Source organism: Aegilops tauschii, chromosome 3 (assembly GCF_002575655.3).
Source record: "Aegilops tauschii subsp. strangulata cultivar AL8/78 chromosome 3, Aet v6.0, whole genome shotgun sequence".
NCBI classification, from domain to species: Eukaryota; Viridiplantae; Streptophyta; class Magnoliopsida; order Poales; family Poaceae; genus Aegilops; species Aegilops tauschii.
In genome coordinates, this window is record NC_053037.3 from 397586205 (window position 1) to 397608313 (window position 22109).

A 22109-nucleotide genomic window follows, 5' to 3' on the forward strand; every position below is an offset into this window, starting at 1 on the left:
GTTAGGATTTTCGGTGGGACCGACATGTCAACTCGGTGGGACCGACTTCATTAGGGTTAGGGCATAACGTAATGTTGGTCAGACCGATCACATAAACTAGGTGAGACCGATTTCTGTAATAGGCAAACAGAGAGTTGGTCAGGCAAATTCGGTGGGACCGATCGCTCATTTCGGTGAGACCGAAACGTTACGAAAAGGAAACACAGAGTTTGCATTGCGAACTCGGTTAGACCAAAACGTTATGAAGGGAAATAGAGAGTTTGCAATCCCATCTTGGTGAGGCCGAGATCCCTATCGGTGAGACCAAACTGATTAGGGTTTCTGGCTATGGCTATGTCAAATGAACTCGGTGGCGCCGGATAGATCAAATCGGTGGGGCCGAGTTTGACTTTTGGTTTGGGACATATGTGGATATGATAAAGTGGTTGAGGGGTTTTGGAGCATATCACTAAGCATTTTGAGCAATCAAGCCATTAAGGAACACCTCATCTCCTTTTTTTGACCATGAAGACTGAAGGGCTTACACCCCACAACATTTTATTAATAAAGAGAAGAGCACAAATACAAAGATCCTCAATGTGAGGAGAAGAAAATAAAGAAAGTAAACTAAAGAAAACTATACAAAAGGGAGAGGGCGGGGCTATACCTAAAAAAGAGTACAAAACTAAAAATACAAGAGTCCTCCTCAAGGAGGTAGGAAATCAATCCATCTAAGCAGGGCATCACTATATCTTTTTTTGATCCGGTGGGAGAGGAGTGTAACATCATGTATGAAACCATTTCTCCATGCCCTAAAAGAAGGCCTGATATGCCTGAATGCCCTGTCATTCCTGACTTTCCAAACATTCCACCAAGCAAGAAAGACCACTTCTGCAAAGAAAGGTTTATTGAAATCCTTTCTCACATGCATAGCAATTTCAACCATGTCATTAGAATCCTTCCAAACAATCTGCAAATAGTTCCACACACATACAATTGCATTGGAAAAAGAGGTGGTTTCTGTCCTCCAGTGTCCCAGTTGGACAAAGTACACACTCAGGCCCATCATTAATCCTCCAGTGTCTACGTTGGATCATATCTTTGGTGTTAACTCTGTCCATTATGACCAGCCAGGCAAACATTTTGATCGACATGGTACAGCAGCTCTTCCAGACCCACTTCAAAATGGGATTTGCCATAACCGGCTGATACACAAAGTCATGAAACTTTTTAGAAGAATAGTTTGCCTGCTTACCATGCCTCCAAACCCAAGCATCAGGGCAACTGTTGTCCAACTGACAAGATTCCATCAAAGAAGAAAGTTGATGAAACTCTTGGAAAGCTAGTTCAGACAGAGGTAAATAAAACAGCTCTTGAAAATTGTTAGTTTGAAAAACTTTCATGACAGAAAGATTTTTGTGGAGACAAAAGGAATAGAGCTTGGGAAATCTTTCCTGAAGAGGGGTGCAAGTATTTCCAATCTGCCAATGATCTGACCAAAACAGCACAGTGTCTCCTCTGTGAACAGTGACAGAGGTAACAACCCTAAACTTATCCATTATCTTGCAGATATCTCTCCACCAGAAAGAACCACAAAGTGTTGTGTCATGGGGAACTCTTTGGTAATAATAAGAGTCCCAAACCAGGTGCACCCATGGCACATCCTCCCTGTCGTAGAATTTATTGAGATGCTTTAGGATCAGTGCATCATTTTGTAAACCCAGGTTTAGGATTCCCAAACCTCCCTTGGATTTAGGTCTACAAACAAGGGCCCAGGCAGCCAGGGAATGGCCCTTCTCCTGACCATACTTTCTCCATAAACACTGTCTCTAAATTCTTTCCAACTGCTTCAGAATGCCCTGAGGGATTGGCAGGCTGCAAAGGAAGTAGATAGGCAGGGAAGAAATAACTGAGTTAACCATTTGTAGTCTGCTCCCTTGAGGCAAAAACCAAGAGCTAGATGTGAGCCTTCTCTCCATGCAATCTACCGGAGGTAAAAGGTCAATAATTTTAGGCCTAGTAGACCCCACTGGAAACCCCAAATATGTGAAGGCATTGAGCCTAACTGACATCCAAAAAGAGCAGCAAGACAAGTAGCATCTGCATCATTCACATTAATAGGATACATTGGAGATTTATGAAACTTGACTTGTAGACCAGTTGCCTTTGAGAATGAGCAGAGCACTGATTTGAGGGTCTCCAACTGAGACCTTTGAGCATTTATGAAGAGCAATGTGTCATCAGCATACTGAACCACTAGGAAATCAGGGTCATGGGTGAGCAGTGGCAAACTTAAAAATCCCTGATGCAACCTATCATTTATCAATGTCTGCAAAAGATCTGCAGCAATTACAAACAGTAAAGGAGAAATAGGGTCTCCTTGCTTAACCCCACACTTGAATTTAAAATGATTGCCAGGTACACCATTAAGCAGTACTGAAGAAGTTCCAGAAGATAACAACTGCTTGATCCATGTAATCCATGTATTATCAAACCCTTTTGCCAACAGGATTTTTAGAATAGACTCATGCTGAATGGAATCAAGAGCCTTTTCAAAATCCAGCTTTAGAAGGAGAATGGGCTTTTTAGACTAGTTGCATTGATGGATATACTCAAAAGTCCAAGCTAGGCAGTCATGTATTGTTCCAGATTTGATAAAACCATATTGATTTTTATGCACACATTTGGTGATCTCCTCCTGAAATCTGTTTGCAGCCAGCTTTGTGAGGAATTTAAGACCAACACTAGTGAGAGATATTGGTCTAAAATCACCCACAGTCTCAGGATTCTGCTTTTTTGGGATCAATGTAATGAAAGCATCATTGAGATTCTCCAAATGTGCAGATCCAGCATGGAACTCATATACCAGTCTGATGAAATCAGCAGAAATGATGGGCCAACACTTCTTTAGGAAGAGGCCATTGAATCCATTAGGTCCAAGAGCTTTATCAATGGGCATTTCCTTAATTACATGTTCAATTTCTTTGACCTCAAAGGGTTTTGTTAGCACTTCCAGAATATCTCGCTCCAGAGTTATTGGCAAAACTGTACCCATTCTTGCTTTAAAAGTATTTAAGAAAGCCTTGGCCATTTCCTCATGATCTGATGTCACAGAGCCATCAAAGAACAACAAACTAGCAATAGAATTCCTTCTATATCTCTCTGTAGCCATGGCCTAGAAAAACTTGGAATTTTCTTCTCCCACTTTGATATATCTGATGGTACATCTCTTTCTCCAATAAAGATACTGCAGGTGTAAAAGGTGTTCATGGTGGAGTTTTGTAATTCTCCTGAAGTTGGCCTCAGGCCTGGATAGAGGTCTCATGTCCTCAAGATTATCCAACCAAAGAATCACCCAGTTGCAATTTTCAATCAGCTTCTTGAGAGGAGACAAACCTTTCTGCCACTTCTTTAGAGAAAAACCCAAGGCCTTTAGTTTATCCACAATAATAGCTGAAATATGTGACTTGTTGGAGGGCCTCTCCCAAACCTCTTGCACACAATCCATAAAACCTGGTTGATGAATCCAATAGTTCTCAAACCTGAAAATACGAGCCTTTGGTATGGAAATGCTTATAGAAATCAGACAAGGCACATGATCAGACACTGTTTTTGCAAGAGGAGTCACTTGGGACATAGGATAAATGTTGATCCAACTAGCAGAGGTAAAAACCCAGTCAAGTTGCTCTAGAAGAGGCGTGTCTTGCATGTTTGACCAGGTAAATTTCCTGCCCAGAAGACACAGGTGACCTATGATTTCATTGAAAATGAACATGTCATTCACATCGCCACCCGGGAGATTTCTATTATCAAGTGATCTAATGAAATTGAAATCCCCCATTAAAATCCATTTCTGCTCCGGCTCAATCTCTAAATTATAAAGCTAGATAACAAAATCATCTCTCATTTGACCCTGACAAGGACCATAAATATTCACCAGAAACCACTGTTCATTGTTATGCACTGAGGTGAAGTGTATGATAATAGCATATGGTTTTACTTCCACCAAAGTACCCTGAAACGTGTCCGATCGCCATGCAGTTAAAAGACCAACTGAAGCACCCCTCGAGGGAGATTCAACAAATTGATCAAAACCAGAAGGACAGATGCTTTTTATAATGGCACGAGTGCAAATGGAGAGCTTTGTTCCCTGGAGACAAACCACAGCACATTGACTTTCAGTCACCTTTTCTCTGGCAGAACGCTGTCTAGCTTCAGAGTTTAGACCTCTGACATTCCAACAAAGGATTTTCCAACTATGCGTTGTCACACGATTCATTAGCAACCGAAGTAGAATAAACCAAAAGTAGCACAGCATACAATGCCATACATCCCAAAATATAACAGAGTTCACGAACGCAGTCTGCAGCAACCATAACCAGACCCAACGCGATAATAAAAGTATCAAATTTAACTGGCTCGCCAAGCCAAAACAAGCTAGCTAACATAATCATTTAACCCATGGAAGAAGTAGAGTCCTCCTTTGGATCAGCCATAAGCTTGTCCGTCGATAGAAGGGAGGGATCAATCTCTAGCTCTGCTCCGACCACATGCAAGACGTGAATCGGAGTGTGTGGAGGAGCATCATCTTGCTTGTCTTGGCGAGGAGCCTCTGCAGAAGTGGGCTGGGCCTTGTCGTCCATGGTCTTGGAGTGAGGACACTTCTTCGTGGGCTGAAGAGAGAGAGAGAGAGCTGCTCAACAACCACATGTTTGAAGCCATCCAGCTTTGCCGCGCTTCTGGTGCAACGCCTGAGTGACGTATCCACGATGGGTGCATGTACCTTCTTCCTTCCTCTCTGCTTTTTCTCCTTGACTATTTTCTCCACAGAAAAAACCACCGATGTGGAGGAGACATCACTAGAGTCAGCAGGCAGGGCTTCTTCAGAAGCAGAGTCAGAAACAACAGGCAGATCATCAAAACAGAGCTCTGGCTACTGGGCGTCTGGCCATCACCGTACGAGCAGGAACAGAGCTAGGCAAAGCAGCAACCAACAAGGACATCTTCTTAGACTCATCAAAAGCAATAGACCAGGAACACTTGGAGTATATGATTGAGATCATTGGCTTGAAGAAAATGGACCTTGGCACTTCTTTGACAGAAAAATCGAACATCAAATTCTGGAAAGACCTCTTCCAAATCATTTCCGGGGGAAGAGGTGGCCCTGCCACGATGCGTGCCATACCAATGAAGATCTCATGGTGCTGAATGACAGGTGGTTGATAGGGCACAATTGCCAATGGGTTCTCCATAGGTTGCTGCACCAGCTGAAGTTCTTGATCAGGCTGCAGAGGTTGATCTTCATGCTGCTGTAAATTAACATCCTGAACATGCTGCTCTACTGAAACTGATCCTTCCGGCTCGTCAATTACAATCGAGATCTGATCCTGTTCTGGAGCTGCGGGCTACGGGGGTTGTTCCCCCTCTGCATCATCGCCCCACAGAGCATTGCCCAAACCTTGGGCCACCTCATTGACAGGCGGAGGAGGATCCACAACAGGGGCATCGTTCCATCCCAGCATTGGGTAGGGAGGCAGCACAAAAGGCAGATTATCAAGATTGAGATTTCCAGGTAGCGGATGAGGATTCCCATCCAAAGGCATTGGGTCCTCATCGTTTGGCATTTGATCTGCAAAGTCCGCTCCCAAAACATAACATGCAGCAGTCCATGAAACTTGAGCGCCACCCCACTCAGCATAATCTCCAAAAACCACATACGCGAAACTAAAGGCGTATCGGGAAAACTTGCTTCAACCAATGTTCTGACAAGGTAAGGATCTTCACTGTCCCAAGAGATAACCTTTCCAAAGGTGCATACAGCTTGAGAGATGAATTCTGGAGTGCGGTAATCTAGGGGAATACCAATGAACATTAACCAGCCTTACGAAAACCATGAGTCCCCTTGAAGTCTTCCCCCTCATCATGTTTCATGAATCTAACAAATCAGTCATTGCCAAGGGGAAAAGGAGCATGATGGATCAAGGTGTATCTGACTGACTGATCTCTAACTTGGAACTGACCAACCCAATGAAACCACGGCTGAGCAGAGCGAACCAAAATTCCTTGATTTTGCATAAACTGAACCACCTCCTCGCGCACCGGACCGAGAGGCCCCTCCGGGGCAGGCATCACTTCAGCCACCATGTAATCCTCATGGCGGCGTGGTGGGCGTGCTGCAGGCATGAAGAAGGTGTGGGGAAGACGATGATCGCCGCTGTCGATGATGTGATGACCAGCTGGCACGAAGCACTGAGGATTGAGCTCGTAGTTTTCCATGGACGACGATGAAGCTTGCTTGGGGTTTTCTTTGGGCAAAGGGGAGGGATTGTGGTTGCGATGCAATGGGGGCGGCGGCGATGGGACTGGACGGTCTATCCCAATAACTCCGTCTCCCTTCCCATGACAAGCAGAGGATTCCATGAATAACGTATTTTGTTGCAGGGAAATTGGCCTCCAAACCAATCCATTGGAGCGCGCGAAATCATTACAGTCTCGCCTAGAGTGACCCGGACGAGAGCAAGCCGCACAGACCTCTCGCATTCCACAAGAAGATGACAGGTGGTCCCTCTGAGAGCAAACAATACATGTAACAATGCGGTCCACCATGTCATCGACCATGGCTTCAAACTGACACGCAGCCTCTTGCGAGGAAGGGATATCCTGGAAACTGGTCATTGGGCTTAGACTAGCAGAGTTGGCAGGCCCAATAGCAGCTTGGCATGGGCCGACAGACTGGTGGGCTTCCATTGGCAATGGGCCAGGATGCAAATTACCAATTTGAATAGGAGCCAATCCCGCCTCCGCGATCCGCGGCGCTGGATCCTCAGCATGCATGGTCGTCCGTTCCACAGAAACCGGATCACACACCGGAGCAAGGATCGTCGGCCGGCTCAACTCCGGCAATGGGGTTACCGTACCAAACACAATAGGTGGTCGAGCCACCGTCCAAAGCAAGTCATGTGGAGGGAACTGCCGAATGACAACACGCTCATGAGCAGGGAGATCATACCCTCCACCCGTGATCGTATCAATGCAATTTTGCGTCGCAGGGTATCTATAACCTTTGCAAGCAGAGTAACGCTCAAAAGTGGCAAAGGAGAGTTTCTGCCTCATAGAGCAAGTTGACTTTAGAGAGGATCTAACAGGAGGTTTATGCATGGCCAAAAGACCTAAAGATGATCGACGCTTTGTTGGACTAACTAGAATCCATTCTGCATCACACTCTTTCCTCCAGATCTTGAGCTCTCGAATCCAATTTGGCCCCCCATTACCCCATAGATGAAAGTAGCATTTGAACAGATCACAAGCAAAAGAACGAAGATCCATAATAATGAAACCAACTTTCTTGCAAGAAACTTGGAAAGAATAAACCTTATCCTTGATGTGATCCACATGAAGATCAATTGCCGAGCCCCCAATTGCAGCTTCTAAGGCCGCCACCACAGAATCCTCCGATAAACGGAAGGCATGACGGCTAAAAGAAACAACCAAAATAAATGGCCTTCTTCGCCCCAATGGATGAACCGTGTGACCAGTTGATTTGAAAACCTCATCAGAAAAAACCCTACCCTTGGAGAAATCCAAGCCAAGGGTAGATCCACCAGAAGAACCCATAGAAGATGGGTATTGCCTTGATCCAGAGGAGACGCCGAAAAGGATCACCAGATGAGATCCACAGATTAGTGGATGAGGAGGGAGATCGCCGGGGAGGAGGTCAGCGCCATGGTGGGAGGTGGGAGCGCCTTAGAGAGTTGGTGGGAGGTGGGAGCGCCGTGGTCACCTCATCCCCTTTTAATAGTATTGGCTTTTCCTATGGACTCAATGTGATCTTGCATCACTAAAATGAAAATGTAGAGTCTTGAGTTTTTTGCCAACATGTGTCCTTAGCATTTTGAGGGGTCCACATTCCTAGTCCCTGCCATGCCAATCACTGAACTTTCTGAAATGATCATCTTGATAGAGCATTAGTTCAATGAGCTATATGTTGTTAGGAATTACCAAAACCACCCAGGGATAGTTGCACTTTCAGACACCATTCGAGGTCCAGCGCCATATGATGCGCTCCGGCTTGAAGGTGAGGGTAGCACCATGCAGCTTGTGCCATAAGCCGACGTACTCGATCACCTCTTGCGGCCCGAGGGTGCCATGAATGTCGCCAATCCAGGTACGCAACGTGAGGCCCTCGCACACCGTCGTGCGGCGGCGCCGGCAACGTGGCATGAACCGGAAGAGGGAGGGGGCGAGCTCGGCGACCGATGGGCCTTCGAGCCAGTGGTTGGTCCAGAAGAAACAGGTCGTTCCATCACCTAGCTGCCAGGCAGTGGAGGCACGGAAGAACTGGGCAGTGACATCATCACTAGGGAGCTGTAGGTGGTGCCATGGGCGGGAGGGGTAAGTGGCCTTAAGCCAAAGCTAAAGGCAACGGAGTTAGATTTCGGTGCGGTGCAGGTCACGCACACCAAGGCCGCCAAGCTCGAGGGGGCGGCAGACGCGTGGTCAGCTAACCAAGCAGCTGCCCGTCTTGGCGTCCTTTCTGCCATGCCAAAGGAAGTCGCGGATAACACGCGTGATCTTCCTGAGAATCGTCGGGGTGATGGCAATGGCCATGAGTATATGCATGGCATGGCGGAGAGCACGTGCCGTACCAGGGCCAGCCGCTCGCCGCGGGGTAGGAGTGTCGCCTTCCAAGTTGCAAGATTCTGCACGAGTTTATCCACCAGAGGGAGCAAGGCAGAGGCGGGCGTTTTGCGAATGGATAGGGGAGGCCCAGGTAGACGATGGGAAACGAGGTGATCGCACAAGCCAGCGTGGAGGCCACGACCGTGGTTGCCTCGTCATCACACAGGATCGGTGTGGTAGAGCACTTCATGAAGTTGGTGTGGAGCCCGGAGGCCTCCAAAGATCCGGAGCAGCTCCCGAGTGGTGGCGAGCTCGCTAGTGGTCAGATGGCAGAATATCATGACGTCGTCGGCAAAGAGCGAGATGCTTGGGGCCGCGTGTCGAGCGGTAAGTTGATGCAGCATGCCAGCACTGAGCGCGTGCTGCAGCAGGGAGTTGAGAGTGTCGATCACAATGGCGAAGAGGAGGGGGAGACGGGATCACCTTGTCGAAGGCCACACGCGTGATCAACCGGCGGGCCAAGGTTCCCATTGATGAGGACTCGCGTGGACGCCGTGGAGACGAGGATGCAAATCCACTCACACCAGCGTCGCCCAAAGTCGAGGTGACGGAGGGCATGGAGGAGGAAGGGCCAAGAGACTGTGTCGAACGCCTTGGCAATGTCCAGCTTGAGCATGATTCTGGGGCCTTGAGGTTGTGCAATAAGCGCGTCGTTTGCTGGACTGGAAGAAAGTTGTCGTGCACGCTGCGCCCGGCGATGAAAGCACTTTGGTTGACGGAGACGATCTGTCCCATCCGAGGCGCCAAGCGGAGAGAGATGACTTTTGCGAAGAGCTTGGCCACGAGAGTCTATAGTGGGAGAGTGTAGACGCGTCCGGCTTCTTGGGAAGCAGGGTGAGCAGGGCTTCATTGAGCTTGTGGAATCCTCGGCCAGTCATGCCATACCGCCGACGAATAACCCTTGCGGTTGCAGAGCCGGTCGCCGATTTGGAGCATCATGAGCATGCGTTAAGATGATGATGCGTCGGTGTGTTTGAGGCTGCAGAGGAGAGAAGCGAGAGGAAGTGAGAGAAGAAACTTGCAGCAGTAGCGGTGCGATGGTGGCTTCCTTGCAGCAACAGGGTGCGGCGAGTGGCGGCTCCAATAGTTGTCGGCCAGCCTGCAAGGGAGAGGCGAGAGAAAAACAACGGGATATGAGAGAAGCAGAGGTAGGAGACAAAGAAGTGAAGAGAACGAGTGGCTCTCCGTGACCGGTTGAAGATAAGGGAGAAAGTGATTCTAAGAAAGAAGACAAGGAAGAGTGTGATAGATGGTGCATGGCCTAATGGACGCATGGCGCTTGAGCCACGTGGTTGATTTCTTCAGAAATCAGTCGGATGTTTTTAACACTTTTCTACTCTCCATTTCAAAATAGATGACTCAATTTTATATTAACTTTATACTTAAAATTAAGTTAGTACAAAGTTGAGTCGTCTATTTTAACACGAAGGGAGCATATTATTACCCATGCTCTAAGTGAAAAGCAAAAGCGGTGGTGGCTCTGTACTGGAGGCGTGGCGCGCATTGGAGGAGGTTTACACCGCGCTGTAATCAGCCGGATGTTTTTAAACATTTAGAAAACAAATTCCACCAAGCTGAACAAGGCGAACACTAAAGGTTAAATAACATCTAGCATGGAAATCTTGAGATCATCCAGGAAGTCAACAAATGCTGCCGCTGAGGACCCACCGGTCTCCAGCGCATCGGCTGCAATCACTTTCGCTATCGCCATCCTCTCCCTGATCTGCTTCCCATGCTCGGACTCCATGACCAGCCTCACTTTCGCCTCTACCTCCCTAGATTTCACGGTCGCCTCGTCGTAGCCGTCCATGGCCACCCCAAGCTTCATGTCCTCCACCACCAACACCTTGTTCATCCCCTGCTCCGCGTACATGGGCCAGCACAGCATCGGCACCCCGGCGACAACAGCCTCAAGCGTCGAGTTCCATCCGCAGTGCGTCACGAACGCGCCGGTCGCCGGGTGCCGGAGCACCTCCACTTGCGGCGCCCAGGAAGAAACCACCATCCCGCGTCCCCTCGTCCTGTCCAAGAATCCCTCCGGCAGCAGCGGCTCCACCGCCGCCTCGGCCCGTCCCTCGAACCGCTTCGTTGCGTCGGCGTCCGGCGCAACGGGTGCTCGCACGGCCCATAAGAAGGCGTGCCCGCTCTTCTCCAGTCCCACGGCGATCTCCTTTAACTGCTCTGCGGGCACCGAGCTCGCGCTCCCGAAGCAGAGGAATACCACGCTCCGCGCTGGCTGCTTGTCTAGCCATCTCAGGCATTCGTGCTTCACGGTGCTTCCCCGCTCCTCGCCGACCAATGGACCGACGCAGAACAGTTTCGGTACTGACTCGCCGGGACGGGGAGTCCCGTCTTTTATCGCCTTGACGGCGCGGGGCTCCAGCCACTTGAACGTGTTCGACAGAATGCCCTTAGATCTTGGCACCTGCTCCATAAGGCTAAGGATTGTCTTGTACTGGCTGTCGCCGCGGTCGAGCAGCACTTCCGGCAAGTCGGACGCCGGAATTGGGTGGACTCCGGGGAAGTGCAGCAGGGAGCGCCCCATGTCCCGGAAGGAGACAGTGGAGCGCATGACGTTGATGTGCAGGTAGGCAGCAAGGACCGACGCAGCGGAGGTGAAGAAACGGTAGGCCGGGACGCCGAGCTCTGCGGCGGCATCAAACCCGTAGGCGCAGAAGAAGTCGGTGACTAGAGCCTTGACGGACGGGAGGGACCTCAGGAAGGCGAGGAGGGCGGAGTTGGTGGCGCGGAGGTCAGCGACAAGGGCGATGAATGGATCGGCATCGGGGTCAGCCGTCTGGGCGGAACGGGTCGCTGACGGCGGTAGTAGGTGGAAGGAGACGGAAGGATAGGATGCGGCGAGGCCGGCAATGGTCTCAGAGGACTTGCCTGTAGACGGGACGTCGGCGACGGCGACGGTGACAGGAACGCCATGTGCGGTGAGATGGTGGGCGAACTGTGTCATGGGATGGAGGTGGCCCCTGACCATCCATGTGTAAAGCACGACGGTGCTCTGCATATTTGCTTCTGTGTTTCAGTGGCAGTGTTCTGAACTCTGAAGGAGAGAAGCTGGCAATCGATCGGGTGTGTTATATATACGGGCGATGTTTCGTAGCCGCCTGCGACTACCAGCATATTTGAGTCTGCGGTCATGGTAGATTGATACGTTGTTTGATTTAGTTTGGTTTCGCATGCAACCAGTAATGCTGGCAATGGTTTCAGCTGTAAAGTTAGCATATTTATATTTACTTATTTTAAAAAAGTAAAGGAGTCTGCGGTCGTGATGGTAGATTGATATGTTTTTGGTTAACTATTAATGTCGGCAATGGTTTTAGAGGACTTGCCTGAAGGAGACTTGAGAGTTTCGCCTCCACAGTTTTATTTCTTTGATTTTTAATCGCCGCGCGATCCCATCCCACTGGTTTATTTTCTCTCTCATTAAAGAACCAAATCCCATCAAAGGGAAAGATCTTATTTCGTGCTTACTTTGTAAGGTGGTAATTCAATTCAATCAAGTAAATAATAGGTAATTAAAAATTCAGAAATCACAGCATATATATGAGATGACCTACCCAAAAAACATAAATAAGACTTTTTTATAACATTTCAAAACAAAATAAGATACTTCTCAATGTGCTGCCATTTATTGATATCGCTATCTCTACTATTAAATGACAATCACAACTTTTCTAATACAACAAAAACCACATATCTTTTTTCTTATCTTACCAAATAATATACACATTTTCTCATCCTACCAAACCACATGTATATATCTCTACTCCTAAAGGGGGAGTTGGTAGCCTGGTATAGTATATTTTTGTTTCACCTCTCACTACCCCATCCCATTGGTTTTTTCTCTTTCACATTAAAAAACCAAATCTCATTATGGAGATCTTGTATCGTGCTTGTTTAGGCAGGTGCTAATTCAATTCAATCACATAAATAATAAGTGATTAAGAATTTAAAAATCACACCATATATGTAAGATCACCTTCCTAAAAGACACACATAGATTTTTCTCAATAATCTACCAAAACAAAATCAGGTATTCCTTCATAACAAATCGCTAATCCCGCGTGCTATGCCATTTATTATTATCATTATCTCTATTATTAATTGACAATCACAAATTTTCTAATACAATAAAAATAATATATACCTTTTTTTCTTATGGGCGTACACATCCGTGCGCCCCTGCGGAGGGACGCCGTGCGCGACACCATGGAAGACGTTGTGGCCGAGCCTAACGCCGATGCGATGCTCGAGAATGCCATGATGTGGATCACGACGTCGAGGACGGCCATGGCGGAAGGCGGGTCCTCGGACCGCCACATACAGATGTTTGTAGACGCAGTCACATTATATTTATTTTTTGTCATACAGAGAGCCAGACAGTCTACATTCTCAAATCAAGTATGTTCATACAAATAAGAAATTAGTTAAGAAAATATGTCCTACAATACTCGATAGTCGTGATCTTCGTTCATAGCAACCATTCATGCATTTTTTTAATCAAGCACTAAATCAATTTGTAAATCAAATCATTAATGCAATTAATTACCTAGAAATTTAATTAGGTATGCAATTCATTAGGTCCATTTAAATAAGAAATTCTTCACACCGAATTAATTTGGAAATCGAGTCATTAATATAATTAATTAATCACACAGACAATTATTTATGCCTACAAATTAATTAATTAAGCAAGCAGTTAATCACGCCAAATCATTTTGAAAGCGCTCGTGGGCAAAGATGATTAACAGGCTATTAGCAAAATGGTCAAGCACCGCTTGCCAACATGGACAACGGCATATTTTAGTGAAATTTGTGATATTTCACATATTTCAGTGGGGTCTGGCATACTTTTTACCCAAAGATTCGACATAGACTCAAACTGATTTCAAAGTAAATAGAAATTATGTTAGAATTCATTAAAATTAAGTGATATTTGAAATCTTAAAAGCCGAAACAAATTTAGAAATATGTAAAATCTCTGAAATTTCACATATTTCGCTGAGGTCCAAAATTATTTTGTTTCCAAAATTAAAAACCTTGACGACCACCATGCGCTCGGGACATGAGCGACTGAGCATTCACCAAGATGGATGACGACTATGCTTTTCGCTGTGAGGACAACATGACACAACATTGACCAGTTGGTTCATGCTATAGTAGAAAGAAAGAGTGTTCCAACAATAAGAAGGAAAAAAGAACTAAAGCCACCAAGTGGTCCATGGTGTTGAAGAAAGAAAGAGTGTTCAAAAAATAAGACGAAAAAAGAAATAAAAGTACTCTAAAAAATAAGTAGGAATGAGAACTAAAATTGGCGAGGAATGAGAAAGAAGTAGATGAGGTGTCAATGATGAACACACTAATATTGACTCAATGCTGGCTAGCGCCAGTGAAATATCTTGGTGAAGAGGCTAAGAGTGGAAGATGTAGGGAAGGACGAGAAAGAGAAGAACGTTATCCCTTCTAGCATATGTGGGCTAGAGGTGGAGCTTACTGGTGATGAGGAATACGTTCATGTTGTCACTCACTACTGTAAGATGCTGCTAACGCGACACTACGATCAGAGACCCTTTGAGAAACTGTGTGCGATCCAATAATCGCAAACGGTGGTGTATGAAAACCGTCAAAAATGTATAAAACGTTGGTGATGACGGGTGCATCAAACACGGTTCAGATTTTAGTTGCGTGTGCGATGAAGGGCATACAGTTCAGTTCAATTAACTGTTTGCGATGAGGAAGAACAAAAGAAACGGGCAGCCAGATGAAGACGTGTGCGATGTACAGCATTCGGATGAACTGTTTGTGATTAGGCAACACAAAAGAAACGGTCAGCCAGTTCAAGGTGTGTGTGATATACGCATGCGGTACGTTCACTCGGCCTTCTCGTCAGTGTGTGTGACCTCTGTGGCAACCGTTCGCTCCCCACTAGCCTCTTCTTGTACCGTGGCAACCGTCCACCGCCTCTTCGCCTTTCCCTCTCAATTTGGAACTATTGTCGCACGCTCTTCCTCCCTCCATTTGCCTTCTGTTGAGGAACGTAGTATTTCAAAAAAAAATGCCTATGATCACGCAAGATATATCTAGGAGAAGCATAGCAACGAGCAGGGAGAGTGTGTCCACGTACCCTCGTAGACCGAAAGCGGAAGCGTTTAGTAAAGCGGTTGATGTAGTCGAACGTCTTCGCGATCCAACCGATCCCAGTACCGAATGCACGGCACCTTAGCAATCTGCACACATTCAGCTCGGTGACGTCCCTCGAACTCTTGGTCTAGTTGAGGCCGAGGGAGAGTTCCGTCAGCACGATGGCGTGGTGATGGTGATGATGAAGTTACCGGCGCAGGGCTTCGCCTAAGAACTACGACGATATGACCGAGGTGTGTAACCATGCAGGGGGGCACCGTACACGGCTAAGACAAATCTTGGAGTGCCTTTGGGGTGCCCCTTGCCCACGTATATAAAGGAGGGAGGAGGACGCCGGCCTAGGAGGGGTGCGCCTATAGGTGGAGTCCAACTAGGATTCCCAATCCTATTTGGAGTCCCCTTCCTTTTCCAAGAGGGGAGAGAGGGAAGGAGTAGGAGAGGGACAAGGAAAGAGAGAGGGGCGCCGCCCCCTCCCTAGTCCAATTCGGACTTGCCATGGGGGAGGCCACGCGGCCACCCCTTGAGGCCCTTCTCTCCTTTCCCGTATGGCCCATTAAGGCCCACTACTTTCCCAGACGAATTCCCGTAACTCTCCGGTACTCCGAAAAATACCCGAATCACTCAGAACCTTTCCGATGTCCGAATATAGCCTTCCAATATATCGATATTTACCTCTCGACCATTTTGAGACTCCTCGTCATGTCCGTGATCTCATCCGGGACTCCGAACAACCTTCGGTCATCAAATCACATAAACTCATAATACAAATCGTCATCGAACGTTAACCGTGCGGACCCTACGGGTTCGAGAACTATGTAGACATGACCGAGACACATCTCTGGTCAATAACCAATAGCGGAACCTGGATGCTCATATTGGCTCCTACATATTCTACGAAGATCTTTATCGGTCAAACCGCATAACAACATACGTTGTTCCCTTGTCATCGGTATGTTACTTGCCCGAGATTCGATCGTCGGTATCACCATACCTAGTTCAATCTTGTTACCGGGAAGTCTCTTTACTCGTTCCGTAATGAATCATCCCGCAACTAACTCATTAGTCACATTGCTTGCAAGGCTTATATTGATGTGCATTACCGAGAGGGCCCGGAGATACCTCTCCGACAATCGGAGTGACAAATCCTAATCTCGATCTATGCCAACTCAACAAACACCATCGGAGGCACCTGTAGAGCATCTTTATAATCACCCAGTTACATTGTGACATTTGATAGCACACTAAGTGTTCCTCCGGTATTCGTGAGTTGCATAATCTCATAGTCATAGGAACATGTATAAGTCATGAAGAAAGCAATAGCAATAAACTTAACGATCGTAGTGCTAAGCTAACGGATGGGTCTTGTCCATCACATCATTCTCTAATGATGTGATCCCGTTCATCAAATGACAACACATGTATATGGCTAGGAAAGTTAACCATCTTTGATTAATGAGCTAGTCTAGTAGAGGCATACTAGTGACACTCTGTTTGTCTATGTATTCACACATGTACTAAGTTTTCGGTTAATACAATTCTAGCATGAATAATAAACATTTATCATGATATAAGGAAATATAAATAACAACTTTATTATTGCCTCTAGGGCATATTTCCTTCACCTTCACCCTTCCTTCTGCCATTGTTCGATCATCTTCTCCATGGAGGGAACATGCCGGAAACGACCCCGTTATTCTGGCCCCGATCTGAAAGATGACGTGGTGGAGAAACTCATTTATCGGTGCGACATCATCGCCTCAGCTAGCATGGCAGGTTCGTTCAAGACCATTCTCCACTCAACTAATAACATCATCACAAGGAACCCAAGGGTCCAGGAGCAGTTTGATCTCCCCTATCTTCTTCGCCGTGACCCTGCTGACTGTCACGGGGACGAGGGAAGCCTCGCCTTGTGCAAGTTGCTGCCGCTTGATAATGATACGTCTGATGTTAAGATGCCATCGCTTGAGGGCAAGGCTTGGGCAGGTGCAAATGGAGATTGGGTTGTTTATATTGGGTACAACTGCGAGTGGGGACTTGTGAATTTGTACACTCGTCACCGGGTTCCACTTCCAAAAATCTTAGACTGTCCAGAGGTCGAGTACACCGGTATTCTACGTGAGTTCAAATATGATCATGGTGACCGTCGTCTACGGAAGATAGCAATTTGTCGAGTTCCCAACCGCTCTTAGGATTACACGAACTATGAAGTTGTTGCTATCTTCGACAAGCTTGTTGCCGTCCTTACTTCCACGCCTCGAAGGATATCGTTCAAAAATCAATTTCTGTACACGGATGAGTACTGTGATGCAATTCAATACGAGGGTCTTGTGTTTGCTGCCACCACTCGTGGCACTGTTTTTGCATGGAATCCTGATGCTTTTGGTATGTTTGTCTTCCATCGTAATTATAATTGTTTCATCCACATGCATGCGGGTTAGCTAGTTTCCATTTACTAATTAACCTTCTTGTGTTTCCAAGGTCCTGTGAACATTCCACCACCTATACTTGAAAAAATTTATAACCAAGGGGGAGATGATGATGCTGATGATCACGAGCATGAGGATGAGCAGGACCCATATACACAGTGGCGCCTGGCAACTTATTCCGATGGATCACCTCTTCTTGTCTATATACAGGGCACTGCTGATGTTACTAAGGAAGCAGGTGTTGTCTCGCATGGTCGCACTCTCCGGACCTATTCCAACATCCGTTGCAGGGTATTCAGGATGGATACTAGTGTACTAGCACCAACACCTTCTCCCTGGTTCAGTATTGAAAGTCTTGGAGGAAACTCGCTCTTCCTTGGACAAAACTATCCAATGATCGTGGAAGGCGACCCAGCTACTGTTGACACAACGTTACTACCATTTATGAGAAGCAACTGTATCTATACCTCGGACATTGCTATGCTTCCATACCGTCCCAATATGGGTCCTGACATAGGCCGCTTCAGCCTGGATGATCAGTCTTGCGTTGGTCTCGAGATTGACAGTAGCTGGCCCTTCCCGGAGGTTCACAAAAGGTTTGGTACACAGCATAGCATACTTTACAGAACCTATGGCTAAGACATAGGGAATGACTTTCATTCTCTTTCTATTTTGTGTCGTGGTCATGTTTTGAGTCTTACTCGACTCTACACCTTGCAATATAGGCAAGAACTCCTTCTTTGACTATTCCATTTTGAACTACTTCAAAAATCTTGTCAAGGTATGTACTCATTGAAAAATCTTATCAAGCGTCTTGATCTATCTCTATAGATCTTGATGCCCAATATGTAGGCAGCTTCACCGAGGTCTTTCTTTGAAAAACTCCTTTCAAACACTCCTTTATGCTTTCCAGAAAATTCTACATCATTTCTGATCAAGAATATATCATTCACATATACTTATCAAAAAGGTTGTAGTGCTCCCACTCACTTTCTTGTAAATACAGGCTTCACCGCAAGTCTGTATAAAACTATATGCTTTGATCAACTTATCAAAGCATATATTCCAACTCCGAGATGCTTGCACCAGTCCATAGATGGATCGCTGGAGCTTGCACATTTTCTTAGCACCTTTAGGATTGACAAAACCTTCTGTTTGTATCATATACAATTCTTCTTTAAGAAATCCATTAAGGAATGTAGTTTTGACACCCATTTGCCAGATTTCATAAAATGTGGCAATTGCTAACATGATTCGGACAGACTTAAGCATCGCTACGAGTGAGAAAATCTTATCGTAGTCAACACCTTGAACTTGTCGAAAACCTTTTTGTGACAATTCAAGCTTTGTAGATAGTAACACTACTATCAGCGTCCGTCTTCCTCTTGAAGATCCATTTATTCTCAATGGCTAGCCGATCATCGGGCAAGTCAATCAAAGTCCATACTTTGTTCTCATACATGGATCCCATCTCAGATTTCATGGCCTCAAGCCATTTCGCGGAATCTGGGCTCATCATCGCTTCCTCATAGTTCGTAGGTTTTTCATGGTCAAGTAACATGACCTCCAGAACAGGATTACCGTACCACTCTGGTGCGGATCTTACTCTGGTTGACCTACGAGGTTCGGTAGTAACTTGATCAGAAGTTTCATGATCATCATCATTAGCTTCCTCACTAATTGGTGTAGGAATCACTGGAACTGATTTCTGTGATGAACTACTTTCCAATAAGGGAGAAGGTACAACTACCTCATCAAGTTCTACTTTCCTCCCACTCACTTCTTTCAAGAGAGACTCCTTCTCTAGAAAGGATCTAGTCTTAGCAACAAAGATCTTGCCTTCGGATCTGTGATAGAAAGTGTACCCAACAGTTTCTTTTGGGTATCCTATGAAGACACATTTCTCCTATTTGGGTTCGAGCTTATCAGGTTGAAGCTTTTTCACATAAGCATCGCGTCCCCTAATTCTAAGAAACAACAACTTGGGTTTCCTGCCAAACCACAGTTCATATGGTGTCGTCTCAACGGATTTATATGGTGCCCTATTTAACGTGAATGCAGCTGTCTCTAATGCATAACCCCAAAACGATAGTGATAATTCGGTAAGAGACATCATAGATTGCACCATATATAATAAAGTACGGTTATGATGTTCGGACACACCATTATGTTGTGGTGTTCCAGGTGGCGTGAGTTACGAAACTATTCAACATTGTTTCAAATGAAGACCAAACTCATAACTAAAATATTCGTCTCCACGATCAGATCGTAGAAACTATATTTTCTTGTTACGATGATTTTCCACTTCAATCTGAAATTCTTTGAACTTTTCAAATGTTTCATACTTATGTTTCATCAAGTAGATATACCCATGTTTGCTCAAATCATCTGTGAAGGTCAGAAAAAATAACGATACCCGCCGTGAGCCTCAACACTCATCGGACCGCATACATCAGTATGTATTATTTCCAATAATTCACTAAAAAAAAGACACATCCGTGACATTTTGGGCCGAACGAATTTTTTTCCTGTCATACATATGACACTTCTATGACGATAATTGTGACAAAACCCGGTATCATCATAGATGTGGTGGGCTCCTACTTCTATGACAAAAAATCATGACAGAAAATGGGCTTTTCGTCCTGGGCGGGCCGGAGACGCAGCTGCATGACATTCTTTGGGCCGTCCATGACGGAAAAAATCGTGGTAGAAGCGAGGGCGAGTAAAATTTCGGGGAGTTCCCGGTTACGGTGGGAGGTCGGGGGCCGAGCGATGCGCGTTTCTCTCGTACACGTACGCGCGTGTGTGCGAGGTGTTGGCTCTAACTGAACCTGAGCGAGGCGTTGGGCTCTAACTAAACCCGAGCGATTGCACTGCAGGCTACGCGTTACTGAACCCGAGCGATCGATCGATGGCTGTTAACTGAACCCGATCGAGCGATTCCTTTGCTACTGCTGCTAACTGAAGCCGATCGATGCTGCCTCTGGCATGAACAGTGAGCGTTGCGGGGGGGGGGGGGGGGGGGTGGATGAGCAGTGAGCGGTGGCGTTGCCTCTGGATGAACAGGACCCCGTGGTGTGGATGGCTGGATGAACAGTAGATGGTGGAGGAGTGCCCGTGGAGGGGTGGTTGAACAGGACCCCATGGTGTGGAGGGCTGGATGAACAGTAGACGGTGGAGGGGTGCCCGTGGACGGGTGGTTGAACAGTAGCCGGTGGAGTAGCGCGCGGTGGAGGCTGGATGAACAGGAGCCCGTCGAGGCTGGAGGAGGTCGACGGTAGCCCGTGGAGGCTGGAGGAGGTCGACGGTGGAGATGAACAGTATCCCGTGGAGTCCCGTTTTGCGGTACGCCACACCCCTCCCGATGAACAGGCCCCCCGTTTCGACCGTAGGAGGTCTGTTTCGTCCGTTTTGCGGTACGCCACACCCCTCCCGATCAACAGGACTCCCGTTTCGACCGTAGGAGGTCTGTTTCGTCTGTTTTGCGGTACGCCACACCCCTCCCGATCAACAGGACCCCCGTTTCATCCGTAGGAGGTCCGTTTCGTCCGTTTTGCGGTACGCCAGACCCCTCCCGTTGAACAGGATCCCGTTTCAAACGTGGCCGGTCGAACACAAGGCCGTTTCCTCTGTTCTGCGGTACGCCAGGCCTCGTTTCCATCGCCTGTTCCGTCCAAGCCCTCCCGATGAACACGACCACGCATTCCGTTCCGACCCAGTCGGTTGGCTCCCACGCGTTCTGTTGCCTCCCGATGAACACGACGCATTCCGGTGCCTCCCCATGAACACGACGCATTCCGTTGCCTCCCCATGAACACGACGACGACGCTGTTTCTCCGTTCCGACCCAGCCATGTCAATGAGCCCTCGCCGTACGTATGCGCGAGTAGGCGTTCGAGACCCCGCCCGTATGTACACATACGTGGCCGTATTTTCTTTCTTGCACCCTGGCCGCTGTACGTACGTGTACATGCTACGTGCGCGCCTCTACTACGACACGTGCGTGCCTCTACATCCACCAGTATATATGTACGTACACGTTCGCGACCAGAATGACAACGCTACGTACGCTTCGACCAGGTGGGTCCCGACTGTCAGGCACTTCCTTTCGTGCGAAGATGTAGCTGGTGGGTCCCAGCAGTCAGGGGGCGAATCGTTTTGTTTTTTTGCCCGGACGCACTTCCTTGCGTGCGAAGGTGTAGCTGGTGGGTCCCAGCAGTCAGGGGGGAAACGTTTTTTTCACGAAATACGGTGACCCGTCCGGTGGGTCCCCACTGTCAGGTGGAGGAATAATTATTTTGCGCGTAATAAGGAGGCACTTCCTTGCTGCGGCCGTGGACCCAGCTGTCAGCGTCTCCACGCACAGTACTCTTCCGATGGAAGTCGGTCGTTGACCACATTGACCACGCCGCGCCGAGAGCACCATGGCGGTGGACGACGGCGAGGCCTAGGAAGGGGACGACGCGGAGCCGGGCAAGACTCGGCAGTTGTTTCCCACGCAGAGGGGAGTACGACTGTACGAGGGTTTACTGGTTCGTCTGCCGTCGCCGGAGAATAACAACAGGTGTGGGTGAGTAGAGGGATGGCTAGGCCAGCGATGGGAGCACGGTGGGGCGGTGAGGCCTGCGCGGCAGCACAGCCGGCCGCGGGGAGGCGGGAGCACGTAGTCCCGCCGGCGCTTGTTTGAGCGGCTGGAGCAGGAAGAGCAGAGATTGAAGAAGCACGACGGCCGTTGGATGGACATCCAACAGTCAGTGCTTGTGCGTCAACCTTTTTTCTAGGAAAACCTCACATCTGTGGAAAACAGCATACAACCCATGTGCCATTATTTCTAATAATGTACAGCCGATTTGCTAATTCTTAAGGT

The 22109-nt window shown here is 47.5% G+C and overlaps 2 protein-coding genes across 2 annotated transcripts; both read right to left on the minus strand.

Annotated features, from left to right (window-relative positions):
• Positions 1–8004: 8004 nt before the first annotated feature.
• Positions 8005–8586, minus strand: LOC109766968 (uncharacterized). Its single transcript, XM_020325716.1, has 2 exons — positions 8485–8586; positions 8005–8379 (listed from the first exon to the last, which is right to left on the minus strand). Exons 1-2 carry the CDS (start codon positions 8584–8586, stop codon positions 8005–8007), a joined length of 477 nt encoding a protein of 158 aa, XP_020181305.1.
• Positions 8587–10021: 1435 nt separating this feature from the next.
• On the minus strand, positions 10022–11976 carry LOC109766970 (phloretin 2'-O-glucosyltransferase). Its single transcript, XM_020325717.4, has one exon. It carries the CDS (start codon positions 11675–11677, stop codon positions 10256–10258), a length of 1422 nt encoding a protein of 473 aa, XP_020181306.1. The 5' UTR covers positions 11678–11976; the 3' UTR covers positions 10022–10255.
• Positions 11977–22109: the final 10133 nt, after the last annotated feature.